This window comes from Tiliqua scincoides, chromosome 3 (genome assembly GCF_035046505.1).
Source record: "Tiliqua scincoides isolate rTilSci1 chromosome 3, rTilSci1.hap2, whole genome shotgun sequence".
In the NCBI taxonomy this organism is placed as follows: domain Eukaryota; kingdom Metazoa; phylum Chordata; class Lepidosauria; order Squamata; family Scincidae; genus Tiliqua; species Tiliqua scincoides.
Genome location: NC_089823.1, coordinates 1,220,709 through 1,246,091, shown reverse-complemented (window position 1 = coordinate 1,246,091; position 25,383 = coordinate 1,220,709). Strand labels below are relative to the sequence as shown.

The 25,383-nt window shown below is 52.4% G+C and overlaps 1 protein-coding gene across 1 annotated transcript; it reads right to left on the bottom strand.

Annotated features, from left to right (window-relative positions):
- Nucleotides 1–1,589: 1,589 nt before the first annotated feature.
- On the bottom strand, nucleotides 1,590–2,582 carry LOC136643948 (olfactory receptor 52K1-like). Its single transcript, XM_066619378.1, has one exon. It carries the CDS (start codon nucleotides 2,580–2,582, stop codon nucleotides 1,590–1,592), a length of 993 nt encoding a protein of 330 aa, XP_066475475.1.
- Nucleotides 2,583–25,383: the final 22,801 nt, after the last annotated feature.

The window sequence follows — 25,383 nt, the reverse complement described above, 5'->3', positions numbered from 1 at the left end:
GAGGGGTCCTTAGGTGCACACAGAAACAGCTACGTTTGCAAACAAGCCATTAAATATGATTTAATTCAGGTATCAGAATACTCTGTGTCTTTGGGAAGGCACTTGGCATGCAATTGTATGTTCTCTGCTGCCCTGAGCAGCTGCTGTGCATTGCTGGAGAGGAGCTGCAAACGCTGGCTGGTGGAGGGCATGCTTGTGGGGGAAGGATGAGGAGGATCTCTGGCAAGGCTGGACAGCATGTTGTACACACGTAGAATCCCTTTTCACCTTCCCTTAGCATGTGAAAACGGGTGCAGATATATATCTCTGCCAGGATTAAGAGCCCAATCCTAGGTATGTCTACTCTGAAGTAAGTCTCGTTCTAGTCAATGGAGCTTACTCCCAGGAAAGTTCTTAGGACTGCAGCCTAAGAGCCCAATCCTATGCATGTCTACTCAGAAGTCCACTTTAGTGAATGGGGCTTACTGTGGATAGGATGGCAGCCTTAGAGTCCAATCATAAGAACATAAGAACATAAGAACAGCCCCACTGGCCAGGCCATAAGCCCATCCAGTCCAGCTTCCTGCATCCCACAGTAGCCCACCAAATGCCCCAGGGAGCACACCAGACAACAAGAGACCTCATCCTGGTGCCCTCCCTTGCATCTGGCATTCTGACATAACCCATTTCTAAAATCAGGAGGTTGCGCATACGCATCATGGCTTGTACCCCATAATGGATTTTTCCTCCAGAAACTTGTCAAATCCCCTTTTAAAATCCTGTGCATGTCTACTCAGAAGTAAGTTCCATTATAGTGAATGGGGCTTACTGTGGATAGGATGGCAGCCTCAGGGCCCAATCTTGTGCCTGTCTACTCAGAAGTCAGTCCCATTAGAGTCAATGGGGTTTCCTCCCAGGAAAGTGTGGAGAGGACTGCAGCCTCAGAGCTCTTCCTCTGCCTGTCTACTCAGGCTGCAAGGCTATGACACTTTCCCAGGAGCAAGCCCCACTGAGCACAGTAAGACTTACTTCTGAGTAGACATGCCTAGGCTCGTGCTGCAGATTGGCACAGGGGCTGCACCAGCCAGCTTCCTTCCCCTCCTCCTCCACCAAGCCAGTACCTGGGTGTTCCGTGGGTGCCGCAGCCCGTCTCCCTGGCTGGCTGGCTGGCTGGCTGGCAGGCTGTCCATCCTCCTCATTGGTGTCGGTGTGTGTCCCCCACGCTCTCCACTGGCTTGGAAGCTGCGCTGGGAAGCAGAGTGCGGGGGGAGGGGAGGCGGGCTGGGCTCAGGTGAGAGCTTGGAGATGGGGGCAGGAGGGGGTCATTGTGTGGTCAGGCAGGGGCCAAGCGCCTGCCCACCCTGCACCCCCCAGCACCCACCCAGCGAATGCCTCTGTTTTGCTCCCCCCCGAATGCCTCCGAAGGGGAGGGGCCCCTGCAAAAAGGTGCCGGAACTCCGTCCCCCCGCGTTCCATTAGGAAAAAAAGCCCTGAATTTGTAGCACAGAATATGCCAACTATTCCTCCTCCATCAGTGGAGTGTGTGGATGATCCTGTAGCCCCCATAATCCCATTGCAGACAGTCCAGCCTTTCATGTGCTATTGACGAGTCACCTCTTGCTCAGGGAGGCTGCTGTCACGTGACCCAGGACTGAGCTTCTCCTCTGGAAGAACTTGATGAGATTGTCTCTGATCTCTTTGGTTCTGACTCCATAGATGACAGGATTAATGGCCCATGGGAACAGCAGGTATATGGCACTAATCAGGTTGTGGACGTCTTCTGAAGCTGTCTTGGCCACGCGGAATACAATGGAAGACGACAGAGTGGTAGAATACGCAATGATGATGACGATCAGGTGAGTTCCACAGGTATGGAAGGCCTTGTTTTGGGCACTGCCAGACGCAATCTTGAGTGCTGCGTGGAAGATCTGACTGTAGGAAGCCAGGAGGAAGCTGATATCAAATGCGATGGTTACGGATCTCAGTACCATCCCTACAATCTTGTTCCTCGAGATGTCGCCACATGAAAGCCTCATCAGGGCCATGTGCTCACAAGCGAAATGTCCAATGGTGTCGGAGTGGCAAAAGCTCACCTGGGAAGCCAAGATCACCACTGGGGTGACGAAAGCGACGCTGCGGAGCAGGGAGACAAATATCAGCAGCACCAAGAGCTTCCAGGTCATGATGTCTGCATAGCGAAGGGGGTGGCAGATGGCCACGTACCTGTCCAGAGCCATCAAGAGGAGAACATTGCAGTCAAAGATGAGTATGGCGTAGATGAAGAACATCTGGGTGAGGCAGCTGGTCAGTGAGATGAATGTGGCCCCCAGGAGGAAGCTGAGAAGCATTCGGGGCAGGATGTTGATGGCCCCACCGATGTTGACTGCAAAGAGCAGTGCAATGAGTAGGTACATGGGGGAGTGGAGGCTTTTCTCTGTCTTCACCAGGTAGATCAGGAGGGAGTTTGTGGTGACAATCATGACAAAGAGGAAGAAGAAGGGGATGGCCAAAAGCCTCCGGGATTCCTGGAAGCCAGGGAAGGCAAGCAGGCGGAACTCTGTATACGAGAGGTTGGCAAGTTCATCTGGGCTGCCTCTTGCCATCCTACCCAAGTGTGAGACACAAGAAAATGCCAGGAAACCTCAGGGCAGGATTCCCAGAAACACAACTCCATCCACATTTGCAGGGCTCAGCCCTGTGCAGGACTGAGACCCATTTTTCCCAGGCTGCTGGTGGGCTTGACAAGTGGAATCCAGAGAACACCTTGTGCAAGGTTCGGTCTGTTGGCTGCTCCAGGAAGGCCTTGCACAGGGTCAAAGTGTCTCGCGGCTGGATTCAATCTCTGGCCACCAGCAGGCAGGCTAAAGACCTGGACAGTGACCTGCCTTCTCTCCAGGACAGTGCTGCGGGGCCAGAGGGTTTCTCTTCTTTTTTGAAGGGTCGAGTTCCCCCAGGACATGTAGAATGTGGGCTCCGTTACCTGGGCACACAATGCACAGATCCTGTGTTAGTTCTAAATGAATATCTGACATCCTTTCCACCACAAATACGCAAGCCACGCAATCCACAGAGCCAGACCTGCTTTCACGTGCCTTGAAGGAAAACTGCTGCAGGTGAACATTTGGTGGCCGGCTTGGAGTTGCCTCCCACCCTTGGTTCATTGCAGCACCTACAAAGAACCTTCAGAGAAGCTCTGCCTGCCTTCCATGCATACAAAACAATGAATGAATAATACAGTTACCTGTAGTCATCACCATTTCTGATGGGCTCCAGGGCTGCTGGCTTAAAGGCTTCCTGGAAAAGCTGGAATTTAAAAGGCAAAGGGGGGGAGGGGAGAAGAGAATCACATTGTTCTCTTTTCCAGGCCAGTCATGTTTCCTTGCATGATTCCCCACAACTGGCAAGTGGGTTTTAGACCCCAAGGCTGCATTCCAGACAAAGTCTGGCCAGTGCTGAGCCAAGCAGGCCGGCCATTTTCCTTGAGTGCGGCACGTGCATGAATAGAGACACTTGCAATTTGGGAAGTTCTGCCTTCCGGTGGTTCTGCCTTTGTGGGGCAAAGAGTTTGCTGTGAGCAAGTTGGGCAGCCTCCCTGCCACAGTGGTGGAAGTGACCATCACTGCGTCACACGGTTGACTCCTGTCTGCTGTTGCTGCTTGTGTGTAGCTTCCGTGCCTCGCTAGTGCGCTTGTGCAGGAGTCTTCGTGGTGGTGGATGTGAGTCTCTGGGGACCGTGAAGGTCCTCAGACTGCAGGGGTGCTTCATGTGTTAGTTTTGGATTGGGAAACAAACCTTCCAATGCAAAATATACACAACCCACATAATGTTATGAATGGCAGGTAGATGTAACAGGATGCAGGCAAGTGGATGTCAAGCACAGTGGTTCCCAAATGGTGGGTCGCAACCTAATTTTTGGTGGGTCACCAAAGGGTGATGGAAAGATCAGAGAACTTTTTGCCTCAAACCCTGAGGCTATTCAGATATTGTAGCTGCTAATCACCCTGCAAAGAGTTCAGCTCCTGCAGTTTACAAGCCTGTGTAAATACAGGGACATAAATGTTTCAGGGTCTTTTTCTAGTGATTATTATCGATAAATTATGTAGTAAATATATTTTTCTAGATCTCTTTTCCTAAAGTCTGATAAAGCTAAGTGGGTCCCAACAGAGTGTAGTTTTAAAAAATGGGTCCAGGTGCTAAAAAGTTTGGGAACGCTGGTCTAGCAGTATCAGGGTGCAAAAGTCCACCGATCCCTTGATAAAGAGATGCTCAGGCTGAGGGGAAGTGCAGGAAGGAGGTCCCATTCTCAGTCCCCAAACCTGCACCTTCAGCGCTTTTGGGCAGCCAGGCTGGGAGTGAAGGCTGTCCGCCTGTACCCTTGGAGAATTTGGCTTCCAGACAGCAGAGGCTGTGCTGGGCTAGGTGGACCAATGATCTGCCTGAGCAGAAGTGGGTTCTGATGCCGATGTGGTCCAAGGAGGAGAAGCAACCTTTTTGGAAGCGGCTTACTGGGATGCATGGAGAGTTTTACTCACCCTGATCACAGAGAGGAAAAGTGAGCTTAGAAGAGGCAACTGTTCTACCAGATCCACTTGCTGGTTGAACATTTAAATAAGCTCCAGCACTTGCTTAAGTTTGGTTTCCGCAAAGATCTTTGGTGGAACCTGGAGCCAAACTGGAAGCCTCGAGAGTGTTCTGGTGGTCAAATGTGAGCACTGGGGATTAGTGACTAGGGTTTGCCTTTGGGACAGTGGCAGGAGAGCACAGCACACTGTGGAAGCTCCTCTGACTGGTTACTCAAATGGCAGCCCCTACTGGGGGGTGGTGGTGGTCCTTAAGGCATTAAGTTCCAGGGGGAGGAGGTTTCCTTACGGCCAATTCCTTGAATTGCACTTGGAAACAAATTGGAAGCCAGTGGAGTTCAAACAAAACTCGTCATGTGTTTCACATGTGAAGCCCTGGCAGTGACCAGGCACAGTGGGGTTTTTAAACAGCTACAGTACTTTTCCAGGACAGCCCCATATGGAGCACTTTGCAACAATCCAAGCAAGGAAGGACTGAGGCAGTGCAGTGGCTGGAGTCGTAAAGTATGTCATTCTGATGGGGTCATCGTGTCATGGCGACTTCCAGTTCAACCCAGTTCTAAGCTGCATGGAGCTCGGTTGGGAACAGCTCAGTGGGAAGACTGCTCCTAACTATGCCTGGCAGAGAAGCGGCATTCAGAACCCAGGGATCGGTTCACTGAGGTCTCCACCACAATTCCCAGATCTCTTGTCAGGATGATCGCAAGACCTGGTCAAAGGTGGCCTGAAGCTGTGCCAAAATTTTGCTCCATTTCCCCGTTTTTCACCTGAAGCCCCGTGCCCTCCTCATTGACACCCCCAACTTCTCTGTTGTTGTCACTTCTTCAAAGCCAGATGAACAGGGGAATAAATTACAAGGATAAAAATCACACCTGGGAAAGCAGTCAACACGGATTCAATGGGAGTCCTCCCTGACCGCACTCCCTGCATGGGGGCTGCTACAGCTGTGATACCTTGAAGACCCCTCCAGTAGTGAGACTGGCCCTGGAGGGTTCCAGGCCACCCTGGACAGCTGCGCAACAGCAGAGTGGGAGCCCAGTTGCTGCTCCTCCAAGACAGAGTTTCACGGCAGACTTCCCTTTTGGGTCTCTGGTCACTCCTAGACAGGACCCCTGGGGGTCTTCTGAATGTCAACTCACTGGACTACAAGGTGGCTCCTATGGGGACAGAAAAGTCTAGAGCAGCCATGGGGGGGGTCTAGTCAGTTCTAACACCAAGAATGTCTGCTGCAAGGAGGGGAAATGAGCAACCCCACTTTTAGGGATGCTGGAGCGCCCTCACCCCACTCCCACAAAGATCCTCAGGGTTCCCTCAGCACAGAAGCTGGATGCTATCCAAGCAATGTGGGGAGCCCACTGGTCAGGCTCACCCCCATTTTCATTCGCCATGGGCAGCAGAAGCCCCGAGCAGCCACCAGGCACAAGGGGAGGGTACTTGGACCTGGCAGAAAGGCTGGGTAAGAAATGAGCAAAGAGAGACTCACAGAAGTATCGAGTTGGAAGTATCGAATGCAGGTTGGCCACAACTGCAGCATCACTGTGCTGCTAGACGGGCATGAGTCGCATATGCGTGTGCAGGGACCAAGCACAGGGGTGGTTCTGCCTTGAAGGAAGAGGGGGGCGAGGGTGCAGGTACCTGTCTTTTCTGCTGCCACATCACACGGTGGAGCTTGTCACCTGCTAAGCTACTTTTCACGTGCAAGAAGAGTCCATCAAAGATAAAATGTCAGATGATCTGGGGTGCGAATAAGAAGAAACTAAGTGACCAAAAGGGTGGAATTAATTATCAAATGTATATTTCAAGGATGAATGTTGTTTTTCAAGAACTTTTCTTTATAGGTCTTTTAAAAAAATGTACTGGGTAAAGATTGAAAATTTCATGTTATTATTTGGCAAATATGGAATGAAAATCTTATCTGTAATAGGGGAAAATTATAGAAAATGTTTTCTAAAATAAAAAGCAGTGTTTATTAACCTGCTTCATGGTGGGGGGGGGGAAATAAGGTAGACTAAGGGATAGAGATATTTTACATAGATTTAACATGGGCAGATGAGGAAGAAAATCGTAGAGATAAGAGTGGCTGTTCGAAATATGGATAAGAAATATAAGTGATTACAATTTGTGACTTCACTGCTGCTGTACTTGAAGGGACTGTATTTCTCTTTGTTTTTGTTTTGTCTTGTTTTATGTATAAATAAATAAGAGCAAAGAAAGAAAGATAAAATGTCCAATGGAAGGGAAAAAGAGAGCAACACCTGCAACTGCGTAAAAGCAGGTCTGAGCGTGACAAGAGGGGCCTGGGAAGGACAGTGAGCCGAAGCAAGCCAGGTGTGGGTGGCAAGAGGAAGACGCCTTGGAGGCAAAGGCAGAGGGAAGACAGTCAGCTCAGGAGCCGCAATGCCCCTGCAGAGGGAGGCAGTTTCCGCCTCCAGACTGGGAGGGGGCGAGTCCCGCAAAGCACAGGCTGACCCTGCCCATGTCAGAGCCAGCAGCGGCCCGGGGCAGCTCAGTGCTCTGCCTTAAGCAGCCCTGGTTTTGGGGGCTCACCTCCCTTTCTGGCAGAAGGGGTCAGGACCAGCTGCCCTTGCCTCCTGGCCCAGTGGACTTGCACATGCCTGCCTCAGGGAGGAGGGAGGGGGCTGGCTGGAAGAAGGACAGAGAGGCACAAAAGAGCCAGACCCTGTAATTGGGGGTCGGGTGCAACGATGTGGTTGAGCCCGGAGTGTGTTCAACATATTTGGTGGCTCCCTGAAGGGTCAATGGGGGGGGGGGGGCTCACCACAGGAACCAGCACACACCTCCTGGGTTCTTGTTTGGCTTGCGTGGATCTGATGGACATTCCCATGAAGCAGGCTGCTTGAGTCTGCCGGGGGGGGGGGGATGACTCTTCTCCATTCAGGCTCCTTAACAGACTTAAGGGCATCTCAACTGTGGACCTGCTTCCTTGCGTTTGGAGTACTTGGGCCCCAGTGATGTTGACTGCCCACCCCCCACTGAATCCTGGAACACTCCTGTGACATCAGCTACCCACAAGGCTGTGTCACACCAGTAAAAGGGCTCCAAAGCAGCTGGGCTGGGGAAGGCCTTTCTCTGCCTGGGATTGTGGAGAGCTCCTGCAGTCAGGTAGACTTCACTGGGCTGGGCGGACCAAGGCTGTGACTCAGAGCAACACTAGAAGGTGATAAAGGTGATAAGGACGCAGCTCCACGCCTTGCATGGACTTGTCAGTTTGTGTCCTGAGAATCCTTTGTTGGGATCGTGTGCATGGAGAGAGTCCAGTGTTTCTGCTCCCCAGGGAGCTTGACATGCCGTGCCAGGCTGGAGGTTGGGGTCCTGCCTCAGGATCACCACTGAACATTTGGGAAGCAGAGGCCTGGCCTGCAAAGAGCCGGAGCTCAGCCTGGCCAGCTGGCTTCTTTTGCCTTTTGCCTGACCTCAGAACTTGGCAAAGTCAGACAGTCTCTGGAGTCGCTGTTGTTTTCCTTTCTGCTCTCCTCCCCTCAGCTCCCTTCCCGGCGATGCTGCGATTAGACTTAATGAGCAGGACGGTGGTCACGTCTCTGTGGGCCTGATTAGCTCTGGCCTGGGCAGTCCCACCTCAAGCAGGCCACTCCCCCCCTGCCTGGACGCAGCTGGCTCAATTAGCAGGCTGTTGTCACTGTTGCCGCCTCCTCCCCACGGTCCGTTTTCCACTGAGCAGAGGCAGGCATGAGTCCATCTTCCCTCTGGGCCTCCAGTTGTTGCTCGGACTTCTAGAGAGGAAAAACTTTTCTTTGTGTTCTCAGAGCCGCTTTTTGCTGTCCCAAGTGCTTGCCGTTTTGCCGGACCAGGTTCTCGGCACCCCCAGGGGGCAGGCCCTGTCACTGCTGCCTGCTTTCGACCCAGACCCTTGTCTCCAGCTTAATCCCAGGCTCAATGACAGCCTTGTACACCTTCACTTATACAAACACCCGCCTGGCCTTCTTCAGGCCTCCCTATGTTTCACCTCCAGCAGGGAGGGAGACGCTGCCCTCTGCCTGCCCTTCGCAGCTCCCACTGACCTCCTGGCCGTGGGTCCTGAGTGCCTCAGTACCAACACAGAAACAAAAAACTCCCATGTGCTTGATCGCTAAATTGCAATCCCAGTGAGCACCAGACCTGGAATCCTGTCATGTGCGCTGTGCCTTGTGGGCTGCCTCTGAAATGCGTCTGGGACAGCAACTGGCTCCAGGTGTTGGAGCATGGAACACTGCCATGGCCACAGCTCCATTGGCTCCCACTCAGTTTCAAGGCCTCATCCAGTGTGCTAGTTGTGACCTTCAGAGTCCTAGACAGGCTGGTCCAGGTGCCCTTCAGGACTGCAAGTGCCCCATTATAACCTGCTCATACCTTAAGAGCCTACAGAGAGGCTGGGGCTCATCTGCTCCTGGGGCAGGTGGCAGTCGGACATGGGGCAGGTGGCCAGATGGGACAGGGTGGGGCTTCCTCTGTGGGGGCACTGAGGTTGTTGAGCTTCTTCTCCGGGAAGGTTTGCCTCACCCCTGTGAGCAGGGCTGGCTTGCTGGCACCAAGCTAAAGTCACAGGGCTCCTGGAGTACTTTGAAATCCTTGAGAATGGATTGTGGTAATTGCAGCAGCTGCTGCCTGGATTTGAAGCTGGGATTTTGGCACATGACTTTGGTGTGCTTTGATTTGATGAGCTTTATTTTATATTTTGTAAACTGTCTTGGAGGAGTCTAACAGGATGCTGGGTTATGTTTAAATAAACAAACGCTGTCCTCTAACTTGCTTGTTTCAAAGCAGGGAGCTGGAACTCTTTGCCACAGGAAGCGGTGACAGCATCTTGCTTGGATGCCTTTAGAGGGGATTGGACAAATTTCTGTAGGAAAAGTTCATTCTGGGTTACAAGTCATAGTAGGTCTGTGCAAGCTCTTGGTTTGAGAGGCAGGCTGCCTCCGATTGCCAGATGCAGGGGAGGGCACCAGATGGCAGGTTGTGTCTGTTGTCTTGTGTGCTCCCTGGGGCATTTGGTGGACCACTGTGGGATTCAGGAAGCTGGACTAGATGGGCCTTTGGCCTCATCCAGCACTTCTTATGTTCTTATGTTTTATTTTGTCATGTGTCAGGCAGTTAAAGCTTTCACCATCACTGATTGTTCTTCTCATTTGGGGAAGCCCATTTTGTTTTTCCGCTTTGGTCCCTGCCTCGGTGTGCTCTGTATTTGGGCTGCTCCCCTTCACTGACTGTTCAGTGTCAATTAAGCTTTCCAAGGGCTGTACATTCATTGCAGGCTGTTTTCCATTTTTTGCCAGGCTTCTGCACATAATTTCTTTTTTTCATGACACCAGCAGGTGGCGCTGTGGTCTAATTTTCTGCGTTCCATCCTGGTTTCTGTTTGGGGGGGGGTTGCCAAAGGCCTCTTGCCTTCTCTCTGCTCAGCACCTGCATTCTCTGCTGATTTCAGAAGCTCTTTCGCAAGCATCCTGGGCAACTGATAACTTGCCAAGTTTGGTGGTGTTCAGCGAGTCAAGAGCTGGGACCCACTGCAACCCCCAGGCTACGGGATGTGACCCAGCCCAGGAGCCCAGTGAGCGAGGGGGGGGAAGGGAGCACCCACAGCTCCGCTTCCTGCCTGTGGCCGCCATCAGTGTGTGCTGCCTCCGTTCCTTCCAGACCCACAGGAAGGAGAGGAGCGTGGAGAGTAGCAGGGGGAACACCTTCGGTTCTGGAAGGGGGCAGCGACCAAAGGAGGGAAAGGGAAGGCAAGGCAGAGTGCAGGAGGGGGGGGAGGGGCCGGGGGCCCATAGGGGGTGTGTGTCAGGAACCTCAAAGCCTTGCCAGTGCATATGGTGGCCCCAAGTTTCACAATGTCCTCAGACTCTGTATATGGGCACCCTCCAGTGCCCTTTCTCCACTTTCTCCAGGGCACGCATGGCCAGCTCCTGAGATGGGTGTGGATGCTGGCATGAGTGCCAGGGTGCCAAGCCGATTCATACCAGATATGAGACATGCAGGGTGGCAAGAGCTCTGTAGGACCCCCAGTGGTGCACTGCTGGGAAAGCACTGACCCCCTGTTCCAGGACAGCGGAGGGAGCCCTCCTTTGCCCTGAAGCAGTGCTGAGGCGGATTTGCACCCACCGCTGTTGCCTGCTCCCCCCTGCCTTTGTGCTGGGTCCTGGGTGGTGTGTGGGGCGATGGCAGGGGGCTGCAGCGGTCTGTTCTTCTTCGGGGGCCGTCTTGCCATTCACAGATGCTCCAGCTCCCAACTCTGCACCAGGAGTTGTCAGATGGTGTTGTGGAAAGATGAAGGCAAACCGCTGTGGCCACTTGTTCTCCACCCTCCTCCCAGTGAGTGTCTCCAGCAGCACCACCACTCTGTGGCTGTGCCATTGCACAGCTGTTGGCTGAATCTGGGCACCAGTCCCTGGCATTGGCCCTCCTGGGCCCAGCTGCGATTGCGCCTGTGGACTGTTGCTTGGCCCCCAGCCTGCTGGGTACTCGAGTCTGCTGCAGTCGGAGACATGGCGGCATGGCCAGTGTCATTCTTTCCTCAATGACTTAGATGCTGCCTTTGGGGGGGGGGGGAGCTCACTGCTGATGGCCTCTTTGCAACTGCGCCTTCCTTCCAGGCCACACTCATGCCTGACTTTGCTGGTCTTGCCAATTAACGCTGCCAGGGCCTCCTGCAGTCCAGTCTCTGTGTGTGGCAGGGGTCCTGCCTCCTGAGCCAGGCAGGGCTTGGTCTAGCTGGTCCTGTGGCCCCTTCCAGGTCTCACAACTTGGGCCTGGGTCTGTGGCAGTGTCTGGACACCACTCACTCTGCCTGGCCTGGCCTGGCCTGGCCTGGCCTGGCCTTCCAGGCACGTGCCCCTCATGCATCATGGATTTGTGACAAGGAACTCCAAACCGCACTTTGCCACCAGCAGCACAGCTGGTGCACCAGCGTCCGGCATCCAACAAGACTACTTGGCGAATTGGCTCTGAGCCCATCCCTCACCGGCACAACTGTGTGGGCTGCACACTTCCAGTAAACCCCTGTGAGTGCCGAAAATGGCCTCTGATGCCACTGGGCCAGCTCACTCCCCTTTATGGAAAATCTCCCAGAGATCCTCTTAAGTGGAGTTCTGCATGCAAGGCCCCTTGGCCCGTGGGCTCTGCACGGGGACCAGGCAAGGCCAGAAAGCAAAACTGCCAGGCTGTCCTCAGATGGCTCAGCCCTCAGTCCTCGCCCCATGCCCGCTCTCTGCCTCACAGGATGGGCAGGACCAACTGAAAGCCAGTGCAGAACAGAAGTGCGGGTTTGCACATGTGGCTGGAGGCCCCCAAGCCCCCTCTCTTCTCCTTGATGGCCCTTACGGGATTCTGACTCCTGGTTTCTTGTGTCTGCTCAGACTGAGACTGGCCCCTGAGCGCCTCCTGCACTCTGGCACCAGCAGCCAGGCAGACCTTGGGAGCTTTTATCACTTGCATGCTTTTCACATCTGACGTGAGCACTTGTGCATCTGCTTGGCCGCTACACATTCTTTCTGGGGTCTGTAAGAACCCCTGCATGTTCAGCTGGATACATGGGGGGGGGGGGACTCTCTCCACAGAGCTGGCAGGGCTGACTCAGGGCAGCCATTCCAAGCAGTGGGCGGGGATGAGGAACTGACTGCAGGCCCCCACACTCCACAGGTGTTTCCCCATCCAACAAGTGTGACCAGGAGGCGCTGGGGAGCTGGTAACCCACCCTGTCCACCAGCAGCACCACCAGGAGCAACTGAGGCTGCAACACTGCAGGGAGAGGCATGTGGCAATCCTGTCCTGGTGCTGAGCAAAGTGGGATTGCTGTGCCTCCCCCACCTCCTGAGGGAGAGGCACCTCTGCTCCCCCTGCCCATGGATTCCTGCCCACCCTCTTCTTCTTCACCCAGGAGTCTGCTGGGTCCTCTTGGCTCCCAGCAAGTTCTGCTCAGCCTGAGAGCTTGCAGGAGCAACAGGTGCTGGAGCACATAATGGGTGTGTGTGTGTGTGGCCCTCCCTCCCTCCTTGCCCAGCTTGGATGAAATGACAGTGGGGCACATGCACCTTCAGGCCACAAAAGGGACATGACTGCACATCACCTCTGCTGCTGACACCCAAGGCAGTGGGGTGGCGATGGCTTCAGGTGCTGTCTCCCCTTGGACTGGGCTAGCAACTGGGGCCCTGAGTGAGCTCTTGAGGAAGGTGTCACATGTGAAGGGGGACACCCCTCATCCTGCTCCGCCTCCCACATCTTCAAGTGCTGTCTGAACAGGGCAAGTGTCACAGGATCATCAGTGACCACAAGGCCGGCAAACCCACTCCCTCTGGTGTGACCTGCCCCTTGGCATTTGACACATAAATTTGGTCAGCTGGAACAGGTAGTTTGGCCAAGGGCCACAGCAAGGCGCAAGCCACAGGTCACGATAGCCCAGTCCTGAGCTCACTTCCTTTGTGGGAAGCTCTGGTGCCACGACTAGAGCGCCTGTCTTACAGGGAGCTGATGCCAGTCTTGTTCTGCCCCTGGAGATCATGCCCATGATATGTGCTGTCATTCACTCGTGGGGCCTGTCATGGATCCTGACGGGCCTGTCGGGATTGCAGCATTTCTGCAGTGGAATTCTAGCTTTTCACAGTGCTGGCGGCTGTAGGAGGCTCCGAGTTCAGCAAAAGTTACTGGAGGCCCCTGAGCCCAAAAGTGGCATTACAAGTTGATGCAAGCCAAGGAGAGGAGGCGCCCAGGGCCTCATTACTCAGCCGCTGTTCCTCCCTCTCCAGTGGCCTGTCCAGCAGGTCTATGCTGTTAACAGTTGCCAGTAAACAAAGCACAACTTTGCCCTCTTGAGGACGGCACTGAGCAGCAGGTGGCCACACTCTGGCCTCCGGGCCCTCGGCCAGCCTCCAGCCTCCCCACAGCCCCACAACTCCCCAGGAGCCAGGATGGGAAAAACAAAGCACGAGAAGGCAGAAAATAGCCTCCTGCTTTTCAGAATTAGTCTAAAACATGTGAAGGAAATAAACAAGATGGGAACAAGATTAGTAAGGAAATAAACAAGATGGGAATTTCCAGTGTCAGAAACGCTGCATGCACAGACATGCCACATGCTTCCCATGTGTCGTCAGGGCAGATTGGCAGGCTTCTCGCAGTGCTTGAGAAGGACACATGAGCCAGCCTTCCCCCAAATGCCTGCAAGTCCCATGGGCCAGACTCAGCACAGATGTGACCCTACAGCAGCCTACTGACACACTGGGTCTCTGTGCTTGGGGGGGGGGGAGTGTGCCTGTTCTGCCACACGGTGGGGCCTTTTCACAGAGAAGGAGGAAGACGCCTGTTCAGCTTTTCCAAGAGTCAAACAGCCTGATTTTTGAAAGGCATTTTCTGAAGAGCCAGTCCGATGTGTGTCTTCTGCTAAATTAACTGCCCTAAAATTCTTAGCCGAGTCCAAAGTACTTGTGTTATTGTTAACACCATGGCATTCATGTACATCAATGTGCATTTAAGTAAACAAGTAAATCAAACACACAAGACAAGCCCCTGCCCCAAGGAACTTCCAATCTGTGCGACTGATAGCGAGAGAGACGGGGGGGGGGCAGTGAAGGGAATATGCATGAATATGGGGGCAGAGCTTGCACAGCCCCCCCCCCCCGTGCATGTGGTTTACTTGCTGGGCAGTAATGGATTGCAACTGCAGTGTGGGAAGGCAGGGCACCATTCCTTTTCCTGCCTGTGGAGACCCAAACCACCCACGCTCTGGTGTGAACTCAGTTAGATGTTTGGCTGCCACCCCTTTTGGAGGCTGGGGAGGAATTTTTTGCTCTGCTCTGGATTGGCCCACCCCAGACTGGGGTGGCAGTGCTCAGAAGGGGCTGCAGTCATGGAGTGGCCTCACCCTTTGCTCACATTCCCACCTGTTCAGCCCCCCCCCCCCATTGCAGCATCCAGGGCAGTCAGGCGCATCTGTATTGCAATGGAGGGGGCAGCGTGCCCTGAGAACTCTGGCACAGACCCATCATGCCCTGTAACCCGTGATGAACTCTTCCAGTGCTGATGGACTCTTTCACCATCAGTCTGTCTAATCCCCTTTGAAAGGCATCCAGGCCATACATTTTGTGTCTGCAGCCAGACATCCCTTGGTAAGGAGTTCCATAGATTAATGTCATGCTGGGTAAGACATACTTCCTTTTGTCTATTCGAACTCTCCTGACTCTCAATTTTAGTGGGTGCCCCCTTGTTCTGGTGTTGCGGGGAAGGGAAAGAAACATCCCTCTATCCATCCCCTGCATAATTTTTTAAAGTCTCAATCATGTCCCCACTCAGGTGCCTTCCTTCTAGTGATGGCTATATGCAACCTCCTGGTTTTAGGAGCAGGCTACCTCAGAATGCCAGCTGCAAGGCAGTGGGACCAGGATGCAGATCTCTTGTGACCTTGGGTGCTCCCGGATGCATCTGGCGGGCCATGGTGAGATGCAGGAAGCTGGACTAGATGGGCCTGATCCAGTGGGACTCTTCTTATGTTCTCCACATCCAGGGCACCCCAACTAGGAAAGCCCCATCCCAGATGCACAGCACCCGGGGCTCCTGGAGTGATGGCCAGAACCAGGTTGAGGAGACCAGTGGTGAGGTCGCAGGTTGAAGGCAAGAGTGGTGCAGTGGAGTGAGGAGAAATAACGAGCAGATGAACACAGAGGGTTTGATTTTCTCCCCTATTTTGAAAACAAGAGCATGACATTCAGAGCAGAGGCCTCCTTGTCCAGTTTGCAATGTGCCTGCCCGGAACGTCATGCGCAATACCTGGGCAGATGCAAGGAGCAGGCAAGTCTCAGTGCACAACTTGGCGCAAGAGTCGACTTGGATAAAACCTGCTCTGAATTCCATCATCAGCTGTTGAAAAGGGGACTACACTGGCAGAGCCCCTTCTCCTACAAAGCCCTTGAGGCAAAGGCAGCCAAGTCACTCACTCTTCAGGCCCTCAGCTGAGCAAAACTCACTACCTCAGTGCTGAGTGTTTGCGAACTGTTCCCCTAAGCAGTGGTGGCCTTTCTTCCGCTTGGCTTGGCATGCCACCCACCTACACCAGTGGGGGTCGCAAATTGTCACGTTCAAGTAATCATCCCAGTTTAGTCGGGATTGTGGCCAGAGGTTACACCACCTGTGCACACCAGTGTAGTGCTGGCAGCCAGCCTTCCACGTGTGGACAGTCCCAACAAACTGTTCTGAGGCCCTGTCTTAGGGCCTCTGACTTGGGCACATACACTGGCTATCTCAGTCCCTCCTAGTTGCAAAGTGTCGAGCCTCACAGAGCGGAGAGGACGCCTGCCACACACCAGATCCTTAGTGGATTGAGGGTTTCTCTTCATGTGCGGTATGGAATGGTCATGCATTGCCAGCTTCAGAAACCGCAGCCCAACGTGGTCTGCGCTTTGGCAGGTCTACAGTACACAGCCCTGCCTGCACGACCCTTCAGTGGCCAGAACTGGACCCTCCTCATCAAAGAGCAACAGGCCTCTCTGCTCAGAACACAGGACTGGGCAAGTTCTCTCTCCTCCTCCCCCCTCAAATCAGAGGTTTTGGTTGAAGGGGCTGGGAAAGACCTCACTGTGCCTCCGCCTGGCTGTGGTCAGACTGGGCAGCTGCCAGACAATTTGCAGCATCCTGTTTACATTCCCTGCATCCCTCTTCCTGTTCCACAGGCAACAAGTGAGCTGAGGAGGGGTGGCCCTGAGCCCCCTCTGCGCACCCAGAACCCCAGAGCAGCAGCAGCACAGTCTCTTCCTCAGAAGCCACCCTCAGAAGCCGCCCTCTCAAAAGAGCAGGGGGCCCTGACGATCCCGGAAGGAGTGGAGCTGGAGCTCAGGCTTGGGAGGGACCCGGAACAGAAGCATTCCTGCAAATGGGGCAGTTCAGCAGCCTGGAAAGAGCAGGGCTCCCAGGGGTGGTCTGAAAGATTGTGGCCCGAATGGGCAGTGGGCAGTGCTGGGATTGGGCAGAGGGACCGGCCTTATGATCTGTGTCCAGCGATTGCCCTGTCTTGGCCTGGTCTGCACCTTTTGGGGAATGTTATGTCTTGGTGGCCCCTCCCCTTTTGTCTTTACTCAAGTCCTGATGTAGGAGCAAGAGAAGTGTAGGGCTGCCCCTGTGAGAGAGGCGAGACGGAAGAAGGGTGAGGCCGCGCCTCTGTGAGGGGGCTGTGGAATGATTCAGTGTGCTACTGTCAGGACTGGATTGGACATAGGGGAGGTGGTTTGGGAGTGGGTTGTTGAACCTTGCAGACTAGGGTCTTTCCTCCCCCCCCCCCGTGCCTCTAGCTTTTTAACTGTGGGTGTGGAAATTTCTAGTGCCAATTTTAATCTGAGCAGGTGCATTGTTATAGCAGCTTACAGGGCGGGTCTCACCGCTAGGTTATGTATTTATCTTCAGAGAGGAGCTTAGGAGAAGGGAATAGTGCCACCATCGACACAGTGACGGGCCATGGAAGATACGGCGGGGGTGTGTGTGTGGGCTGGACATTCCAGGGGAAGGAGGATCCGTCGTAGACAGATGGTCCCAATCTCCAGCCTTCTCTCCAGCTCTCTGACGACTGGGGGCCTTGGCAGTAGTGCCCTGCGTCTGAAACTGCTGCTCTTGAATGCCAGATCAGTCAACAATAAAACCTGTCTCATCCAGGTTTTAATCCTGGGTGAGGATGCTGATTTGGCTTGTATTACGGAGACCTGGTTGGATGAAGCGGGAGGAGTGTATCTTTCCCAGTTTTGTCCTCCAGGTTTCCGGGTAGTGCAGCAGCCGGGGGGGGGGGGTCGTGATAGACTATCGGGATTCCATCTCCCTTGCCAGGAGCCCTGTCGGGCAATTCACTGGGTTTGAGTGTCTGCGTGTCTTGTTGGAAGGGCGGGACAGGATTGGGGTTCTGTTGGTGTACCGCCCGCCTTGCTGCCCAACAGTCTCCCTGCCTGAGCTGACTGGGTTGATCTCGGATGTTGCATTGGAGGCCCCCCACCTATTGGTTCTGGGGGACTTCAATGTGCACGCCGAGGCCCCAGAGGTAGGTGCAGCTCAGGATTTCATGGCCGCCATGGCAACCATGGGCCTGTCACAGAAGATCTCAACCCCAACCCGTGAGGCTGGACACATGCTAGACCTGGTGTTTTTGTCTGGGCAAAGAGATGGTGATCTGGATATGGAGGAGATCAAGATCACTCCGTTGTCTTGGACAGATCACTTCCTGGTAAGGTTTAGACTTGTTGTGGCCTTCTGTCTCTGCAGAGGTGGAGGACCTTATTGATGGTCCGCCCCCAAAGACTGATGGATCCAAATGGTGTCCTGAGGGCTCTGGGGGATTTTCCTGCTGCTAAGACCAGTGACTCATCTGAGGCTCTGGTTGACCTCTGGAATGGGGAGTCGGCCAGGGCCGTGGATGAGATTGCTCCTAAGTGGTGTCTGCCACGTAGCAGAGTCAACTTAGCTCCTTGGTTTACCGATGAGCTACGGGTGATGAAGCAGCAGGGTAGACGACTTGAGCGATGGTGGAGAAAGACTCATGACAAGTCCGACCGAACACAGGCTAGGGCCCACTATAGGGCCTTTTGTATGGCGATGATGGCAGCAAAGCGTTCCTTCTTCTCTGCCACCATCGCATCTGCACAGAGCCGGCCTGCGGAACTGTTCCGTGTTGTTCAGGGTCTTCTCCAGCAGACCCCACCAACTAATCAGGAGGAACACACGGAAGTCTGCTGTGACATGGTGTGCCAGGCACTTTGTGGATAAAATCGCTCGGATTCGCCACGACTTGGACTCCATGTTGACAATGTCTAGTGATGTCCCCGTGGCACCTGTCAATCCTGTTTTGTGGGATTCTTTTCAGCTTGTAGAACCTGAGGATGTGGACAGGATCCTTTGAGTGTGAGGCCGTCTGCCTGCCCACTGGATCCATGCCCAGCATAGCTGGTTAGATCTGCCCAGGAGGGACTGGCCGAGTGGACAGTAAATTCATCTCTGAGGGAGGGGGTGGTGCCTCTGGCATTAAAGCAGGCAGTGGTTCACCCCCTCCTGAAAAAAACCCTCTCTGGACCCCTCTATATTGGACAACTACTGGACAGTCTTGAACCTCTCATTTCTGGGCAAAGTGATTGAGCGGGTGGTGGCGTCTCAGCTCCAGAGGATCCTGGATGAAGTGGATTATCTGGATCCCTTTCAATCTGGCTTCAGGCCTGGCTTCAGGACGGAGACAGACTTGGTCGACTTGGTGGATGACCTACGCCGAGGGCTGGACAGAAGGAGTGCATCCTTGCTAGTTCTTTCGGACCTCTCAGCGGCTTTTGACACCATTGTCCATGGTGTCCTTCTGGGACGGTTGGCCGAGGTGGGGATCTGGGGCACTGTTTTGCAGTGGTTCTAGTCCTTCTTGGTTGACAGATCCCAGATGGTGGTACTGGGGAACTCCTGTTCGGCACCCTGGCCCTTGAGGTGTGGGGTGCTGCAGGGTTCTATATTGTCCCCCATGTTGTTTAACATCTACATGAAACCGCTGGGAGAGGTCATCCGGGGATTTGGAGTTGGGTGCCATCAGTATGCTGATGACACTCAGCTCTATCTCTCCTTCCCACCAGACTCCAGGGTGGCTGTCTCTGTCCTGGAGCGTTGCCTGGAGGCAGTTGGGAGCTGGATGAGGGTGAACAAGCTGAGATTAAATCCGGACAAGACAGAGGTCCTCCTGGTGCAGAAATCCATGATGCGGGTGCTGGACTATTGCCCTGCTCTGAATGGGGTTGCACTCCCCCTGAAAGAGCAGGTTCACAGCTTGGGGGTTCTCCTGGACTCGCAGCTCCTCCTGGATGTCCGGGTATCAGCTGTGGCCAGGAGCACCTTTGCCCAGCTTCGGCTGGTGCGCCAGCTGCGGCCGTACCTGTCTCGGGTGGATCTGGCCACGGTGGTCCATGCCATAGTGACATCAAGATTAGATTATTGTAATGTGCTCTACGTGGGGCTTCCCCTGAAGACGGTCCGGAAGCTACAGCTAGTGCAGAATGCGGTGGCTCGGGTAGCTGCTGGGGGTCGGTGGTTTGACTCCGTCACGTGACTGCACTGGCTGCCCATTCGTTTCCAGGCTGAATTCAAGGTGCTGGTTATGACCTTTAAAGCCCTAAACAGCTTGGGACCAGCGTATCTGAGAGACCGCCTTCTTCCGTATAGTCTGGTCCGTTCTCTGAGGTCATCAGAAGGGGCCCTGTTGGTTGTGCCATCTTTGAGAGTGTTGAAATGGATGGTGGCCAGAAACACGGCCTTTTTGGTGGTGGCACCTGCACCGTGGAATTCCCTCCTCGTTGAATTGAGAGCAGCTTCCTCTTTATTGACGTTCCAGCAGGGCCTAAAGACTTTTTTATTCAAGAAAGCCTTCGAGGCGCTATAAGGGCTGCTTTTTATATTATGTCTTACTGTGTGTTTTTATCTGCGGACGCTATTATGTTTTAATTATTTTTAAATGTCTTTTATTTTTAATGTTTATTGTATTTTACTTTGTTTTGTATTTTAATTTTGATTGTTAGCCACCTTGGGTGCCCTTCTGGGAGAAAGGTGGAATATCAATCAATCAATCAATCAATCAATCAATCAATCAATCAATCAATCAATCAATCAAACAAACAAATTTGCCTTCACCCAGTTCACCATTCCAGCCTCTCTTGAAACTGAACATAAGAACATAAGAACATAAGAACATAAGAACAGCCCCACTGGATCAGGCCATAGGCCCATCTAGTCCAGCTTCCTGGATCTCACAGCAGCCCACCAAATGGCCCAGGGAGCACACCAGGGAACAAGAGACCTCATCCTGGTGCCCTCCCCTGCATCTGACATAGCCCATTTCTAAATCAGGAGGTTGCGCATGCGCATCATGGCTTGTAACCCGTAATGGATTTTTCCTCCAGAAACTTGTCCAATCCCCTTTTAAAGGTGTCTAGGCCAGACACCATCACCACATCCTGTGGCAAGGAGTTCCACAGACCAACCACACGCTGAGTAAAGAAATATTTTCTTTTGTCTGTTCTAACTCTCCCAACACTCAATTTTAGTGGATGTCCCCTGGTTCTGGTGTTATGTGAGAGTGTAAAGAGCATCTCTCTATCCACTCTTTCCTTCCCGTGCATAATTTTGTATGCCTCAGTCATGTCCCCCCTCAGGCATCCTCCACACCGCCCTGCCAAACCATTCTAAGGCCAGAGAGCGACTGCCAGTCACTGCAGCTGAACTCCCCGAGGACTATCGGGCAAACCACCCTGGCCAGGCCTCTGGCAGTGATCGAGGGTGTGAGCACAGCTGGCTTCAGGCTCTGACTTTTGGGGTGAAAAGGCCTGCCCTGCTGGCTCAGCCTCAGTGAGGAAGCCGGAATCCTGCCCAGAGGCCCTTCTCCAAGACGAGTGCCTCGCTGTGGTCTGACTCAGTCGCTCTGTCCCCCTTTCCAGCTGTTCACTTATTTGGGAGACCCCACAAGTCTCCCTGTCCTTCAAGTGCAAGAACAGAGAGGCCAGAAGTCTCTGCGATTGTGTTTGACTCCCTTCTGAGAGCAGCCAAGTAAAAATGATGAGCAATATTTTTAGGCCATGTTGGGGCTCTGAGGCTCGGAAACCCAAGAGCCAGTTAATTGCCCCAAGCCCCAGTTGGGCTACAGGATCCCACGAGGTGTCAGAAATAGGCAGCATAAGAACTGCTCAGTGAGGGATGGCGCCTACATTTTCATCAAAGGGACCACTGCTGGCTCTGCAATCTGGTAAGCTGAGTGTTCCACCATTCCTACTGGATTATGAGTTACGATGTTCAGAGTGAGGCCCCTGACAGCCAGAGATCTTCCTTACCATGTCGTGATTTGGGATTGTGCTCCACTCCACATGATCTCTGCTTTTAGCAGGTAGCTGTACTAGACTGTGGCACGAAGTCTGTGACCCACTGAGGGTGCTGTAGCATCCGGAGGACTTCACAAATGCACAGTGCATGCGTTTTTGTGGACCAGAGTCCACTTTGGCAGATGCATGATGGTTATCCTCAATTGATGCTACCCCTCTGTCTCCCAGATACAGACACACAGGAATGGGGTGGAGGGAGGAAGGCAAACTGTGGACTCAAGGAGCTAGGAAAGGCAAGAGACCCTACCCATGGCCATTTTGTCATGAAGCCGCCATCTGTGCCTAGTGGAGTGATGTGACTTGCAGAAGCAACAGTGGACCAAGAATTTGCGTCCTCTCAACACAAATGGTGGCTGGCTAACAGCTGAGAGGACGCAAATTCTTGGTAGGTCCTGAAGATGCTTTCCGCAGCTGAAAGTGAAATGCTGGGACTGGATCCTACAATGTGATTTAATCCCTGGCTTAAGGACTCGAGAAACATTTCCAATGATGTTTTGAACAAAAACAATCCCAGAGCAGAGCAAAGGCTCAGCCTGTTCCCTGCTGTGGGTTCCTTGAAATTTCCTTGCAAGTCAGAATGTGGCTTCTGTGCTCCTGGAGCAGGGTAGCTACCAGAGAAGGAACAGAGCCACCAGACTGATTAGCTGAGCTTGGCTTCTGGAGAACCTCCTGGATGGACCCTGCGTTCTCTCTCCAGCAAGTGCCTTGAGCCCAGCCAGGGGTACAGAGTGCAGGGTTACTAGTGTAGGGCTAGGGACAATGGGGGGGCACAAGGCAGGGGACTAGGCCACTTCCTCAAAGGAAGGATTTGACAAGGATTTGCTTTTCACTGGGTCCTCCCTTAACCTCACATTTTCTTCTCTCAGCCATCTCATGGCCCTCCGCTTCCAAGGAGCAGCCACTGTGGACCAAGGCAGGACCACCCTCTCCATGCACCCGGAGGTCGGAATCCCACCCAGAAGCTTGGAGCACAAGGCTGCAGGTAACATGGCCCCGGAGACTGACAGCCCAATCCTATCCACACTCTCCTGGGAGTAAGCCCCATTGAATCTAATGGGACTGACTTCTGAGTAGACATGCATAGGATTGGGCTGTGAGGGGGCTGGAGACCCCATTTCTGGCCCTGCGTGTCCTGCACTGTTTTCTGTTCATTCCAGTAGATGTTGTTATATTTTCGAACGGTCATGTTGTTTTTGACTGGATTTTGTTTGTATCCACCTATCGAGCCCTTCCCAAGGACCTAGGATAGGTAGCTATTTTTTGTCTTCATGATGTTGTGTTATAAATATTGCTGGAGTTCCTAGGCGCTGTTCCTAGTAAGGCGCTGTTCCTAGTAAGGTGGCCTTTTGTAATTTACTGATGGTACTTGTGCTCATCCCGATGGTGTTCAGGTGCTTTTCCAGCTGTTTCGGGATAGCACCCAAGGCACCTATGACTATTGGGATGACTCTTGCTTTCTTATGCCAGTTTTTCCATTTCTATTTGTAGGTCTTTATACTTGGTGATTTTCTCCAATTCTTTATTTTCTACTCTGCTGTCATTGCAGTAGGTACTGCAATGCCTACTATCCAGACTTTCTTATCCTTCTTATTGATGTTGGTTATGTCTGGTGTGTTCTGTGACAGATGATTGTCGGTTTGTATCCTAAAATCCCAGAGCACTTTGACTTCTTCGTTCTCTGCTATTTTTCAATTTTGTGGCTCTACCAGTTGTTACTTGTAGGCAGTTTATACTTTTCACACAAATTCCAGTGAATTATTATTGCAACTCTGTCATGCATTTCTTTGTAGTCAGTCTGCACCATCTCACAATCTCCTTCCAGCAGCTGACCAGGTGGGCCACTGTTTCATCAGCATCTTTACACAGGTGACATTTGTTGTTCATAGAATGTTCTCTCAATTTTGGCTCTATATGCATTTGTTCTTAGTGCCTGGTCTTTGGCAGCCAAAATCAATCCATCTCCTTCTTCAGACTACCTGTTCTTAGCCAGTGTTGTTGTTGTCAGCATTTCCTACAGTATTGGCCATAAGCTAATAATAATAATAATAATAATAATAATAATAATAATAATAATAATAATAGAAAACCAGGAAGGATTAATAAAATTCATGAAACACAGTAAATGAATATATTCAAATGAAACAAATGAAACAGGAGAAACAGGAGTTGATGAATGTACCTTGGTAACCATTTCATTTGTTTATTGAAGACATTTCTATACTGCTTGCCTTATGCTCAAAACAGTGCACAACAATAAAAAATATAAGATAAAATACAATAGAAATTTTGCAATAAAATCTTCAAAAGCAATTAAAAAGATACAGGAACAGTTAAAAGATGTAAGAGCATCAGTAACGTTAAAGTAGCAACAGAAGGCCTATCGGTGCTGGTTAAACAGGGATCTGTGGAGGCTCCTCTCGCCTCAAATGTCAGTAAATATGTTTTAATATGTTAAATAAATATGATTTTAAACCCCACCAGAAATCATGGAGAAAGGGGGCTATCCTCAGACTTTCTGGTAGTTGGTTTCACGCTGTGGCGCTACAACAGAAAATGCTCTGCACCTTCCTGCTGTCCTGTTGGCTTCAGTTGGTGGCAGTACCCTTATTGGGGCTGTGTCTGTTGATTGTAGGGGATGTGCAGGACTATATGAGGGAAGGGGCTCCTGAGGGATCCCAGTCCTATGCTGCATTGGGCTTTATAGGCCATTTCCAATACCTTGAATTGGGCTCAGAACTGAATGGGCAGCCAGTATAGCTGCCGGAACAATGGCATGGCAGGCAGTGGCGTCACTACGATTTGCGTCACCCGGTGCGGGAGGCCTGCGCGTCACCCCATGCAGTGGGCGGGGCAATGCCCCAGGTGGCGGGCGTGGTGATGTGCCATTGCCCCACCCCCACTGGTTTTTTGGCTGTACCTTTTGTTAGAACACAGATGTTTCAATGTGGTTTGTTTCATTGCATTCTGCATGAAATTACACATTATTGATATATAACATGATGGTCTTATTCCTCCACATTCTGATTTTAGTGATTTTGAAAACTTGTAGAGTCACACACACACACACACACACACACACCAGTGTTAACTTACTAACAACTTATTGCAGCAGTTCTCAAACTTTTAGCACTCAAACTTTTAGCATAACCTCTTTTTAGAATGACAGTCTGTCCAGGACCCATTGGAAGTGATGTCATGGCCAGAAATGACATCATCAAGCAAATTAAAATAAATAATTAAATTAAAATAAAAGAAATAATTAAATAAGGGGGAGCCAGTCCTGTTCCACCAAGTGAATCTACTCTGAAGTAATTCCTATTGTGGTCAGTGGGGCTTACTCTCAGGAAAATGTGCAGCCTGTGACCTCAAGCCTATGCATGTCTACTCTGAAGTAAGTCCCATTGTGGTCAATGGAGCTTACTCTGTAGTCTGCCTGCAATAACCCGCCCCCCCCAAAAGAATCAGTGAGATTTCCAGCCCTCCCCAGTGCCCAGTTTAAAGTTCTTCTGTTCAGGCATATCAATACAAAGACACTCCTGGCTTCGCAAGTGCAAAATAGAAAACTTCCCCTTACCAGTTCAAGCCTCTTTTTGGTCCTTTTTAGTGGGGGGGGGGGGGAGGCTGCCTTCTGGAACATCTCCAGCTCCATCTGATCGGGACCATTCTGGTGTCCTCACATTCCCCTTTGCCTGGCCTGACCAGCAGCCAAGGCTTATCTGCCTACTCACGAGTAAACGCGATGTGAGGTTGCTTGCTTTCCATAGGGCTCAATAGACTGCAGCTGGGAGGGAGGCAGGGACCTCCTTCTCCGTTTTGTGTTTTTGGGGGCTGCATTCATTGGATCAGGACCATTCTGACGTCCTCGGAGTCCTCTCAGCCTGCCCTTTCCGACGGCCTACTCGCAAGTAAACATGGCCACGTGGCTTCATTTGGGCTCAGACTGCAACTGGGAG

What these genes read in the sequence shown, in the direction of transcription:
- LOC136643948 (XM_066619378.1), bottom strand. Translation starts at nt 2,582, where the DNA reads ATGGCAAGAGGCAGCCCAGATGAACTTGCCAACCTCTCGTATACAGAG.